A 13,524-nucleotide genomic window follows, 5' to 3' on the forward strand; every position below is an offset into this window, starting at 1 on the left:
CAAACTTTTCCAGTACTGGATTTTTTTTTTTTCAATTTCAAAATATTTCCAGGAATTTCATGACCGTGGGGACCCTGTTGTTTGTATAGTGTGTCACCCCACTGAATGTCAATAGGAAGCATTATCTGTATTACACACATGGCACTGACATACATAACTCGCATAACCATTCTCTCCTTGGTCGTAGCTGCAATATAATCTTTTACAATAACAAACTACCAACCCAATCAATATGAATATAAAGCACTGTAAGACAACAGTAATGTATACGTGACCTTGACTGCATGAGACACTCTTGATTTCGAGCAACTTGATTCCACAGTACTGCCATTCTGAAACAATAAAGCATTCTTGTTCCCTCGGATCTTGTATTTATCTTATTTTAAATTATGCAGCTGAAGTTTTAGTGAAATATTTGTCATTACATTAGGACTGCATTGACAAGCACTGAATTTCTGAAAGTCCGCTTTAACTGGTGTACAAAAAAAGGGGGGACAGGACAAATTGGACAGATTGTTTAATGAGTTTCACAATAATATTGGTAAACTGTTACTGTTCAGTAACCATGATAATGTCTTGAAAAAAAACACACAAAAGGTTGGTCCTTGTTTATACACAGCATGTATGTACTGTGTTCATTCTTCCAGATTGTGTCGAAACTAGAGCCAGACCGATATCGGTTTGGCTGATATATTTGACCTTTTTGACGACATCAGTATTGGCACCGATTTCTATCGGTATATTTCCACAAGGTGTCCCTATTTTAGGCATGGCATAATAGGTGAAAATGTCAAATATGAAGAAAAACTAATTAGCATGTCTACAAGCTCAGTATGCATGAGCTTGTAGATCAAATATGTTTGAACAGGGCTTAAGGGGTTAAATAAAATAAATACTTTTCCTAAATATAGGTCAAACAATCGACAATCACTCTAGGATTCTCCAAAATCGTGATCGGACCCAAAACTCGGTCGGGCTCTAGTCAAAACAGCTCCCAAGGTATTTTATGGACATACATTACTGTATTATTATAAGACTAATATCAGACCAACGGTTCATGATAATTGAACACTGACAGGCTAAGCAGAGGTTGTTCTGATGTGTGGACCGTGAGGCAAGTGGGTCACTGCTGGCGTTTCTTCCACTACTCTCGTATCCTTATGCGTCCTCCTCTGAAGTTATGGTTTCACTGCACCTGCGTGCGGAGCTGCTCTTTGCGCTCAGCGCTGATAAAGAAGCGTAGTTTCCGTGGCAGCAGCCTCACCTCTACAGGCATGGCCTCGTACGCTTCATTGTCAATGTTGTAGAAGCTGCCTGTGTCCTGTAGGGTCACGGTAAAGACAGAAAGTAATCAGAAAATACACTGGGCCTTAGAGAGACACACATAAGCTCAATGTAGGTATACTCCACAAATAGATTTTCAAGCTACGTCGTGATGCGACATGTTAGCTTGAAGATCAGTTCTTTGCGGCAAGTGAAAAGAACCGATCTTCAGTATATATTATATGCATAATAGTGAGCTACCAAATGATACCATCTGCAGTATTTCAGGGGTTTGCTTTTTAGTCAAAATGATATAAGAGATATAAGTTCATCTGAGTGGAGGGATATCGGACCTCTGGTAGCTGGAGTTGACAGGCGCCCACTTCCAGGTTAGTGCCGTGTTTAGTAAACACTGATGGATCCTCCTCTTTTTTCTTTCTATAATAAAGAACATAAGTTTAATTTAAAATGTATAATTTGAACAAACTAGCTGCCTTTACAGCATGTGTGCGCATGCAGTATACAGCTACTGACCCAACGGTGATAAACTCTCCCACTGTGAAGTTGTCTGGCTCTGCACAGATCATCAGCGAATCGTTTATCCGCTGAGAGAGGAGATGCATGAACAGGAAAATGTACCGTCATTATATTCTGAGGGATAATGGGCTACAACAACTACAGTATTTAATGATCATAGTTTATAAGTAGTCTTTTGTCTCCACTGACCCTCTCCACTGGGTTATTGTTGTGCGTTTTAATCAGCAACTCGTGTGTGGACAGACGCTGTTCCTCCCACCTCTCCGGCTCCTCTTCTTTCGGAGGCTCTAAACAAACAAACAGAGCGGATGCAGCCCCAGAACATGTATAAACATTAATGCCTGATTTATACTTGAGTGCGTGCTAGTGTAAAAATAGTAGTTCTACAAGCTCACAACAGCTTGTAGAACTTCTATTTTCGGCGCACGACAAAGGCAACAATTAAACATATAAGATAAAACATAAGATATAAACATCAAGACATAAACATGCAACGTTACCTATAATAGGTGGGTTCCAGTAATTTTTAACCCTGCGGATGATGCGATTAAGCAGGTTCGGCCGCACATACTTCTCTATGGGCAGGTCAGCAGGCCGAAGGCTGGGCGCCAGGTAGGACACTGAAACATCGCGTACCTGAGGCCACTCCTGAGGGACGTAAAGGGCAGGTCATCACGGAGGGGGGACAACAAGCTACTCATCAATTAAATGGCACATTAAATTACATGTGTTATGTAGACGGAAAGACAATTAGGCTTACTCGCAACGTGCTAAACCAATGTGCTGCCATTGTCTTTAATGGTCCAAGGTACCAATATCTAAGGAAGAAAATGTACACGTAAATGTACAATCAAGCACCAGTACTTTTCTATTCAGAAAGTGAGGTCTTAGAATACAACTGAAGTAGTAGTAATTCTTACTTGCTGATGGTAGCAGCCACATCTCTAAAAGCACCCCAGCGCAGTCCCATCAGAGCAAACACCGGCTCTTTCTCCCCCTACAGGAAAAAAGAGACAGCAACTTTAGCCAACTCTAGAATTACACAGTAATGAGAATTGCAGTTGAGTTGTTATTAATTGAGATTACACACCACAATGTGAATGTGAAGTTAACAAAACAACAACAAAAAAAGAGTGCTTTAATCTAATAAAAAATAGCATGCTTATTCAATCATCTATAACTAATTATCTCACATGTGTACTGGAATTGTTTTGCTGACAAATGCAGGGTTGGTTACATTTGTTAATACAAAATTGTTCAAACTGAAAAGTATCTGACTCACTTTAATTTGCAGCACGTCGAGAGGTACCGTCTCTCCCTTCAGAATGGACAGGGTGGCTGATGTGATGTGCCTACAAAGTGGAGGAAAGAAACTTTCTGAGGACAGAGTAGCCAAATATTTGTACCCCTTTTTTACCTCCCAATTTAGTCGTTTTGTCCCTCCCCACACATTTCTGTGTTGCCATAATTGCTGTTGTACCCTACGGGCTAACATGCCACAGGCTGCCAGTGAGAAGCCCCCACCGGCAGGACGTAGTGCCTCCGTCCTACTGCTCCTGTTCAATACCTCCCACCGATAGTCCTCTCCCCAGCCCATAGGAGTCACTAGCACAGCGACAAATATCGCTCCCTGCCCGGCTTCTCTCCCCCAAACATTGGCAATTGTGTTTGTTTGTCTGACAAATCATTCTTAACCACTTAAGCCATATATACTTTGTCATACACAAAAATAGCAAAATAGCAAATCTAGCTCACAACGCATCGTGATGCGATGCGTTGTGAGCTTGCAGATTGGCTTATTTTTCAAACTTTTGACATTGCCCAAAATAGGGATGCCAGGATGAAAGTGCTTAATAAACACATATGTGATGGGAATACCAGTTTTAATCCCCATGAGTGACACTGCTACTTACTTGACCTGGTTGTCACTGAGGAGGTGAAGGCTCGGACTCAGAGAATTCCTGGAGCCCAGTGGAATGAACCCAATAGGGATTTGGCTGAATGCCTCCTGTAGTTTATAAACATCCATCAATGACTCACAACAGACAAACAGGACAGACAAACTGTCTAACCTACACATACAGCTTCCCTTTTTGTTCTCTTGTTTTCATGTTTATATTTTATATTATGTACAAACAAGGCAACCTGGGGGTGTGTATAGCATAGTTGAGCCACAGCACTCTCTGGTGGACATATTTTCAGATACAAGTGACACACAGGCAATCATAGAAATGAAGCCTCATCAATAATAATACCTCAAATTTATATAGCGCTTTTCTAAATACTCAAAGGTCGCTTTACACAAGAGAATTATATTTCAGCCGCTCAACTAATAAGCTAAACGTTAAAGGGGAAGACCACTCATTTTCAACATTGAACTATGTCTTTAATACACCTTAGAGTTGTTGTATGGAAATAAGAAAAAAGTCCCCCCCCTTCCTTCTGTGTTGCCGAGCAAAGGATAATTGATTGAGGGTCATGTGATCAGTGACATACGCAGGGTGTACTTTTGGCTCCGCCCCCTCAGCCAAAAGTACACCCTGCGTATGTCACTGATCACATGACCTCAATCAATTATCCAGTTCTAGGCAACATAGAGGGGGGGGGGGGACTTTTTTCTTATTTCCACACAACAGCTCTAAGGTGTATTAAAGACATAGTTCAATGTTGAAAATGAGTGGTCTTCCCCTTTAAGTATATAGACCATTTAAATTAATATATTGCAACAAAACGACAAATCATCGCAACTGTATAATACCTACTTGATCTGCCCTCCGCAGCAAACCAGTTATGACTTCCTGTAAGGTACCATCGCCCCCAGCAACTATCAGTATGTCTGTCTGCTCCATGAGGTCAATCAGTTTCTTTGCCTGACCTTCATAGTCGGTCTGTGGAAGAATCACAAACAAAAAGCACAAACAGACACAAATAGACCTGATGTGAATGTATCAACATGATGATAATGACAAAGTAACAATACCTTGACCACGGTTATTTCCACACCAGCCAGGTGTAAAATGGGAGCGGCATTTTTTTCAAATAAGTTGTTGGCTTTCCTGGTGGTAGCAGAGGGGGGGGGGGGTTAGAAAAATTGATTGTAGTGATGTAAACATGACTCTTACTATGGTTTTGTTAGAGATTCTGATGTGTCGTACCCACTGCAAGCTGCAGGATTTAGAATCACAGTGGCTTTCCTTAGCTGCTCCTGTGGTCTTATCTGTTGACGACCAAATTCCTACCAGGGATAATAATTTTATGTAAAGACATAAAAGAAAAAGGCGAGTGCATGTTATGTAAAGACAGGAGGTCTCAGACTGGACACATTTGACTTCTTACCCTGGCCTCAAGGCATGCCTCTCTCCGTAGAATATTGTCACTGATAAAACAAAGGATATTATGTTACACAATGCACAGAACGCAACAAGAGGACAGATTTTACACTTTTATATGTCTGACTGGTGCTTCACTGTTTGTGACATGGAGTGGACCTGTGATTCTCAACCCTTTTAATGTCAGGGACATCCAGTTTGATATGATTAGGCCACAAACCCTTCATTTGATAAGATTTGGTCTATCATATGGTCCAGAATTCCTTTACTGTCTATGTACTGTAGATATAGAGATAACGGCGAAATGCAGGATCCCCATTTTTAGCTGTCACTAAATAGACAGTTTTTGTTCGAGTGTGTTCGAGTTCTGCATACCACCCGTTTCGAAATTGCACATAATGCAGGAGGCAGCAGGACATTGCATTATTGAAAATGAGCGCTTCCAAACTCTAACACTTCGAAATTATCACATGCATGGAATGTATCGATAGAAAGTTGCTCATAACATGTCTAGGGTGGATTTTTATGAAACAAAAACTTTGCAGGTAGAAAGAGGATAATTCAAGCTTTCCGTACAGCTGCAATGTTGGTGAGTTTAACGTTGTTTTAATACAATCAGATAGGACTTTTCTGTTTGGATGTATGGGCTGTCAAGGGTTGGTATTGCAACTCTAGATATACCCCAGATATTAAAAAAAGAATCAAAGAGTTGCTTGCGGCTACATGCATACATACATGCACACGCACGCACACAGTACATACATACATTTATACCAATACTACAAGTGCATACAACACAAATACAGCTATACACATACAATACAATTTCTGCAGTAAAAAAGAAAGAAAATAAACCTAGAAAAAATAGCCTAATAACAGAAAACGTATAATATTGGACAACCAAGTTGTCAGGGTGTGGTTCTAATAATCTGGATATAATCCACAAGAGATACCTACTAGCACAGTGAGTGTACAGTGAGATCATACCTACCAGTGTTTGCCATTCAGCCAGTATCCACCGTAGGACAGGACACACACAGCAAACGTTGATTTCTTCCAGTGATTGCGCAGAGTTTTGAACACTTTCACAACCCGAGCCATGGTGTATTATGTGTATAAACCCCTTCTTTAAACCTCTATGATAGAGTTATGACATCAGCTTCATGTCTTGCACCAGTAAGTTGTAAACACACCAGCTCATCTCAGCGGTCAAGTCTCCATTACTGCTGTCAAAATGCTAGCATGGGCTTTGTAGTGTAACAAACAAACATGTCCGGGTCAAACTACTACTAGTGACTTCTTGAATCTTGATGGTTCCGCTCTGAGCCTGAAGTAACCTCGCGGTGAGTATGGATTTCTTTGGCATTCTTGGACACAAGACGATTATTATACCAAAAGAAACCAAACTATTGTACCAAACACATTTTAACCTAGGGGAATTATTTTGGAGGTGCACCACGGCACCAGAGGTTCCGGCAGGGTTCCGGTCATTGGTTCCGGCCGGCTTATGACGTAAAGTTATTTCCGCTCCAACAGGATCAGAAACCCGAAATGTGTGTTGATCCCGGACCTCGCCTGAAGAGATTGTACAGATGTTTATCAATTTTCTAAACACCTCGTTTACTTGAGTGCCCGCCGTATGTATTATATAAAAACATGTGTGCTCTCATATCGTAATTGTGCTTACAGTATTTTAAAAGGGTCAATTAATTTAAATTTCCTACAGGCGCATTTCCAGGATCCTCTGTCAATCCGGATGACAACCGATCCACAGTAAACGTTCATCATGGCGGCGCAGATGGCGGTAAATTCGGGTATGAAATATTTTTTCCCTCAGACAACGAATTCAACGCTTACTGTGTTATATTGACGTTGTTATGTATGAAGAAGCGCGTAATGTGTTCTGTCTTAGTGGACAGTTTCATTCTATCTGACACACGGACCACATGGTGCTGGTCATCAAGGATACTTGACAAGTTCAGCGTGAAGCTAGGCTAACGGACAGTGTTGCCATATTTTGTGAGAGAAATATAAGCAACCAAGTCTAGGAAAACATGCCCAAAAGACCACATGATCACTTTAAACCTATACATGCATCGGCTTTTTGAAAATACCCGATCTACAAGCTCACAACGCGTCGTGAAGCAATAGATCTGCTATTTTCAAAAACTCTTGAAAATAAATGTGGAATCTTTTTTTGGAAACATCATAACATCACAAATTATCCCTGTGGCAGAAAAACACTATATTTGAGAACCACTGGTTTAAAAAAAAAAAAGATTATATTGTTTTGGAACGACGCCATAAGCAACTACACTACTAGAAACGAGCCTAAAAAAACTAACAATATCTACAAGACACTTTACAGAAAAAGAAGCCCTAAGTTGCTTATAAGCCGACATGGCAACGCTGCTAACGGAGCTAACGTTAGCATGAAGGCAGTAAGCTGGACACAAATATACTGTCACTATTTCATACATTATGCGATGGAGAAGAAGACACAATGTTATAGTTTACTTTTAAAATGAAGGTTGTTATCATGAGAAACTCCTGACTGTTTTAGTTAAACCAGCACTGGACTGGCTGTCAGCTGTCTTGTTGTTATGTTGGAAAACGAAACGAAACTATAGGTTCAACCAGTTCATATAAAATGCACAGGGACAGCCTGGGTAGCACACACGTGTGTGTTTGTGTGTATATAAAAAATATATATATTTTTATATTACATTATACACACACACACACACACACACGAGTAAAACATAATTTAGGTATTAAGAAATAGTAATAATATAGCAGGATAGCATACTGTACATTTTGTCATGCTAAGAGACTCATTAAAAGAAGCAAAGCAAACAACTCAAATTCAGTTTAAAATTGTAATTTGACTGTCTATTAAAATCCACATGATGAGTTGTTGACATTCAAGTCAAATATTGACCACTTCCCCACGCTTGTGAACAAGCATTGTGAGCTTGTATATAGGCTATTTTCGGGACCGTACCTATGTTCCTATGTCCTATGTTCCCCGCTTTCCTAGGGAGAGCAGGGAATATAGGACCTAACCTAAACCTAACCCTAACCTTAGTGGGGAACATAGGTATGACCCCCTATTTTCGGTGAAGAGATTTGGTGCAGAGGCAAATATAATACTAGCAGTATAGAGCCCTGGCCCCTGGGGGACTACGGTCAACTAAATACTGTATATAGGGATAATTGTACAAAAAACGTGTGTGTGAAATTGTGTAATCTGTGCGGCTGCTGAAGGGTTTAAGTTAGGGGTATAACGTTTTTCAGGCAAAGGACCCCTTAGCTGAGAGAGACGAAGCAGGGACCCCCACTACATATTATATTAAACTGTATGTTTCAGATTAAACTTTTTAATAGATAGCTTCATTTGCTTATGTTAGCCAGCACTATCATCAGTGTTGTGTAAATTAGTGTTTTTGTTTTGTTTGTTAAATTGTTTGTTTGTTTACACATTATCTTATTTTTCTTAATATGTTTAATAGGCTAACCACTGAAACTCTCAATAGTCTACACTTTTTTCCACCAAATCTCTTTGCCGAAAAACACAAGCTCACGACACGTCGCAGCGCGACTCGTTGTGAGCTTGTAGATCTGCAATTCTTGGCAAATGTTCCCCCAGGAATAGGGATTCTAGGGTTCAAGTGGTCAATGCAAAAACATTAATAAAGAAACGGGTTCCTTTCACATAAAGATTTGGCACCCCCCCTGTTGTAACTCTGAGGACCCCCTAGGGGTCCTGGACACCCTGTTGAAGACTCATGGTTTAAGTGTTTAAAATGTGTGTGTGTGTGTGTGTGTGTGTGTGTGTGTGTGTGTGTGTGTGTGTGTGTGTGTGTGTGTGTGTGTGTGTGTGTGTGTGTGTAGGAGCCAGTCTGTGGGGGCCGCTGAAGGAGTTGTGGGAGACGGTGGAGGGGGCGGTATGGAGGAGACAGCCAGAAAGCGTCCACCTCCTCGACCTGCAACTCAAGAAACACAAACCACACTTCCTGTCGCTCTTCAGGAACCCTGTGAGAGAAACACACACACACACAGAAACCCACAGAAACCCTGTGAGAACAATATATTAATGATATTGTGAATCGTGATATGAGATTACGTAATATCATAGTATTGCATAAGTGTTGTCTGTTCTTGGTTTTAATCACTTAGCCTTATTTTAAAGCAGTTTTTTTTATTGGGGGGGAAATTATATTATCAACATCACAATACAATATTATCATCACAACATTGATCTCAAGGTATTTCGCTCAGTCCTACAGGACACACACACACACACACACACACACACACACACACACACATGCAATTAACCTTGTAATTAACAGGTGCTTTACTTTGTACTAATTATTTACATGCCTTCAATCTTTCCTTTCAGCCAAAGAGTGCTGAGCAGAGGGAGAAAGTGCGTAAGGCCAGCACGGAGGGAATCGCTATCCAAGGTCAGCAGGGGTCACGGCTCCTACCAGAGCAGCTGCTGTCCGAGGCCTTCATCCTCAGTGACCTGTTTGACATCGGGGAGGTGGCGGCTCTGGAACTGCTGTTGGCAGGTACTGTGTCCACACGATGAAGAAAGACATTAAAGCGCATGGTATTCTAGAGGTGCAACAGTTAATCGAACTAATTGATTTAATCGATTATAAAGCATAATTGAAATACCAGATCTACAAGCTCACAACGCATCGCAATGTAACATGTTGTGATGATGTAGATCAGCAATTTTCTGTATTTATGCGACACCATTGTACGCCAAAGTATGAAACAGGGCTTACAGTAAGTGGTTATCAGAACTCTAACTTTTTTTGATTATCCAAAAAAAAGGTGCCTCTCGATTATTCGAGTAATCGCTAAGGAAATAATTGATAGTTGCAGCCCTATGGTATTCATATTTCAATGTTTGTTGGTAAGAAATGGTCAGGTGTTGTGTAAACACAATGTGACGTGTTGATTTAGTGTCACCTTTATGACTAGTGCCAAGCGTCTGTGGTAGCAGTAGTAGCTCAGTCAGTAAGAGCAACTTGCCTTTGGACCACAAGGTTCTGGGTTCCATCCTGGGCACCGGCGCCAACTCATCGTAGGAGTAGCACGGATTGGGTAACTAAGTCATGCGGTAATTAATGGGAGCTGATGGTAGGTGTTGCGCTCCTTCTCAGCAATCCATCTCTCAGGGGTATGGGTTTTCTAAATATTTAACCAATGAAAAGTATTAAAAAGAGCTCTTGACTAAATGGGGTTTAGACTAAAGTACAAGGTTTCCACCTGACAGCGTTTGATGTATACAGTATATCTGTGTCTGTCACCAGGTGAACACCAGCAGCCGTACTTCACAGGTCTGACGCGAGGCCTGGTGGCAGTGCTACTGTACTGGGATGGGAAGCTGTGCGTGGCCAACTCGCTGCGCTCCCTCATCCAGTCCCGCCACGGCAAGACCTTCACCCTGGAACTGAGGTCACTACTCCCTCTCTCACACACACACAGAGTCTTCGCTAACTCTTGGCTTTCTTTAGTTGCAACCCGTTATTGCACACTGAAAATAGCCGATCTACAATACAAGCTCTGCAGGCTCAAAATGCATTGTGCTGTGAGCTTGTATATTGCTATTTTCACACGCAAGCAAGTATAAATGAGGTATAACCCTAAAAGTTATTTTAAGATTAAAGAGTATTTGAATTGGTCAAACTAGCAAAAGAATACATGTTCAGAAGCATCTCCCATAAACCCTGAGATTATGTTATGTAATATATTTAGTGTGCTAGTGTGGGGGTCTCCTTTCACGCTGATTCACAAATTGCAGATTGGGACTTGGCCTGACAAAACAGTTCAGTCATGAGATTTGTTATTGCTTTAATTAATGCCTTTGCTCACTGCACTCGCTGTTAACTGTTTCCACATTAAAGGTGGTCAAATGAATAACAACTGATTGTTGGTTGTCTCCTGCTCAGTGGGGAGCTGGTGGCATTGGCCACGCGTTTCACAGACGAGCTGATGAGCCAGGGCCTGACCAAACGCATCCTCACGCTGGTGTCAGAGATCGATGTGACCCGCGAGTTTGAGCGTCTGCAGAAGGAGCGTGGCCTGGGAAATGAAAAACACAGGAAGGAGGTGAGAGCTCACGTTTAGCTGGAAATTACATATATTTTTGCAACCTCCTCTAGCAGCAGTCGTCTGGCATGTAAAGTCTACACAGCATACTCCAAACGACAAGAGCTTATGTTTATGGTTATTAAAGGATCCCCATTAGAGACATGAATGAGCCTCTAGTCTTCCTGAGCTTTGTTCGTTTGGAGACATGGGAAAAGTTCTTAAAGGGATAGTTCACCCAAAAAATTTTTTTTCTATCGATTAGTCACCCCATGGAGACTTGAATTCATGGATATTTTTTTATTTTTGTCGCCAATATTTTTGCTGCGGGCAGTACAAGTTAAAAGATGATTCACATCCTTTTTTTCAAACCGACAGAGTCTGTAGCTAGCTGAGTAAGCTTCACTCACTGCACTGGGAAATGACGATGCCAGCAGTCAGGCTGCAGGTGACCAGCAATGCGCAAATCAGTGTGACAGGCCCGCATATCACTGTTGTTAATACTTAATGTATTTGCTTATTTTGCTTGTTAAGAGCAACATTTTATTAATGACAGCAATATGGGTGCAAAATCTCAATAAAAAAATATATTTATAGAATAAACAAATATTATTTTGTAAACGTTTTGTAGGGGCAGCCCTGTTTAATAGGAAATCCGAATATCTGCGCACACCCCTACTAGCAACACAGTGGCTCGCTCAAGTCACTAAAGCATTGTGTACAGCCCTGAAAACGGTGGCTTTACCACCTGGATCTCCCTCTGACGCTCTGTGGCCAGTTTGCCACTGAGGTTTTGCCATTTCCTGCGACCGTTTTTTATGGTCACTCAGAGTGGTATTACAGAGGTGTTTGTACCTACTGGACGTTGGCCCTGGAGACTAGTACCTCTTAACCTCCTCAGCCAACTTCTCTTCAAATGTATCATTGCTTTCACTGCCGGCTGAATCAAGACTTTGGCAGAGTGCGGAAACAAAACGAAATAAATTAAATCTCGGCCACTTTGATGCTCTGACACTCACTCAGTCACAATGTTCGGTTAGCGGAGGAGTTTGACTAAACATTGGAGGTGCAAGAACTGCCGAACAGAAAGCCACTGCCGGAGTTCTTATGATGTAATTTTGTTCTTATTTACTTACCACATTGGGAGTATACTGCAGCCTTACACAGCAACTCACCAGTTGAATTGAAAGCCTGCTTAGAGCAAAGAATGTGTCATCTATTCTGTGCTTTGACAAAAAAGAAAGCATCACACAGTAAAGGTCCAGGAATGTGGATCGTGGTCTGAATTTGTGTATATATTTTTTTCAGGTATCTGACCTCATCAAAGAATCCAGACAGGCCCTGGCAGACTGCCTTTTCTCCTGGACCTGCCAGTCGCCGTTGACACAAGACGATACCCTGGCTCTCATTGGACACTTGGAGACAGTGACTGCCGAAGCTGATGGCTCATTGGACAGCGTGAGCATGGCACTGGTCATGTCACTGCTGTACTGCCTGGATGTCAGCTTCCTAGAGCAAGGCACAGAAGATCGAGAAGGTACCAGGAACTGAATGAAAGATGGCTTATTTTTTCGTTGATTTGGCTTTTGGTATGCATGTGACCATCCATAGACACTCAGATAAGGCTGTAACTATTCATTATTTTCTTAGCGATTTTTCTGTCGATTGCTTTTTTGATAATAAGTTATTACCGGGCAGTCGTGCACACAAAATAAATCCCCCATATGTTTAATAATGGACTGCCCCTGAAGTTCTGAGCAACTGAAAAGTTTAGTTTCTCCAGAAGCATTTGACCACAGAATGGAGACAGTCAATGATGTTATGATGTGTGCGTAAGTGATTATTTTTTGGTTAAAACAAAAAGCGTATTCTTATAAAGTTATAGACAGTGCTATATTTTTAGAGTAATTATTGCTATAGAGTGTTTGTTTTGAGTCACAGTTGTCTCCCCGTCTCCAGCTAGTTACTTAACCAAAAAAATACATTTTCAATTGGGTTAACCATTTCATCCAGTCAGGAGGGAGAACCTTACAAAGATCATTTATCAGCTTGTGTTCCAATTTTATCTGCTCATTTATTTGTTTAATCACTTCCAATTTCACTTGTTTATCCTGTATCCTATGTGAGTTCTCTCTCCTGATTGGTTGAAATCGACCTGGAAATGTATTTTCTGTTAACTAAAGACCTGGAGAGATGAGGAGACCCCTGTTATTGAACAAACACACAAACACTCTGAGTCTAGAGCAATGATTGCTATGGAAATATAGTTATTTAACAATTTAATATG

At 41.2% G+C, this 13,524-nt stretch overlaps 2 protein-coding genes across 3 annotated transcripts in view; one reads left to right on the top strand and one right to left on the bottom strand.

Moving 5' to 3' along the window:
* Nucleotides 1–774: 774 nt before the first annotated feature.
* On the bottom strand, nucleotides 775–6,366 carry agk (acylglycerol kinase). The gene is made up of 14 exons (XM_080437577.1): nucleotides 6,121–6,366; nucleotides 5,137–5,176; nucleotides 4,956–5,035; nucleotides 4,781–4,856; nucleotides 4,563–4,688; nucleotides 3,714–3,808; nucleotides 3,083–3,152; nucleotides 2,721–2,797; nucleotides 2,561–2,618; nucleotides 2,301–2,448; nucleotides 1,990–2,087; nucleotides 1,798–1,868; nucleotides 1,617–1,701; nucleotides 775–1,321 (listed from the first exon to the last, which is right to left on the bottom strand). Exons 1-14 carry the CDS (start codon nucleotides 6,228–6,230, stop codon nucleotides 1,187–1,189), a joined length of 1,269 nt encoding a protein of 422 aa, XP_080293703.1. The 5' UTR covers nucleotides 6,231–6,366; the 3' UTR covers nucleotides 775–1,186.
* A 506-nt stretch (nucleotides 6,367–6,872) lies between these two features.
* nup205 (nucleoporin 205) overlaps nucleotides 6,873–13,524 on the top strand; it is a 39,641-nt gene continuing 32,989 nt past the window's right edge. For both annotated transcript variants that reach the window (XM_080437774.1, XM_080437775.1), the window contains exons 1-6: nucleotides 6,873–6,943; nucleotides 9,024–9,166; nucleotides 9,535–9,706; nucleotides 10,460–10,604; nucleotides 11,099–11,258; nucleotides 12,546–12,774. In XM_080437774.1, coding sequence (XP_080293900.1) covers nucleotides 6,916–6,943; nucleotides 9,024–9,166; nucleotides 9,535–9,706; nucleotides 10,460–10,604; nucleotides 11,099–11,258; nucleotides 12,546–12,774 — 877 coding nt within the window. In that variant the 5' untranslated portion in view covers nucleotides 6,873–6,915. The remainder of the gene's footprint in view (nucleotides 6,944–9,023; nucleotides 9,167–9,534; nucleotides 9,707–10,459; nucleotides 10,605–11,098; nucleotides 11,259–12,545; nucleotides 12,775–13,524) is intronic.

This window comes from Gymnoscopelus braueri (assembly GCF_963280865.1).
Source record: "Gymnoscopelus braueri genome assembly, chromosome: 9".
In the NCBI taxonomy this organism is placed as follows: domain Eukaryota; kingdom Metazoa; phylum Chordata; class Actinopteri; order Myctophiformes; family Myctophidae; genus Gymnoscopelus; species Gymnoscopelus braueri.

Bases quoted from the DNA above. Each gene is read 5' to 3' on its own strand.
- agk (XM_080437577.1), bottom strand. From the start codon at position 6,230: ATGGCTCGGGTTGTGAAAGTGTTCAAAACTCTGCGCAATCACTGGAAG. The intron at 4,689-4,780 runs GTATTGTTACTT...ATTCTTCCACAG, and splicing joins TGGAAATAACCGTGGTCAAG to ACCGACTATGAAGGTCAGGC. The intron at 2,088-2,300 runs GTAACGTTGCAT...TTGTTTGTTTAG, and splicing joins CTGGAACCCACCTATTATAG to AGCCTCCGAAAGAAGAGGAG.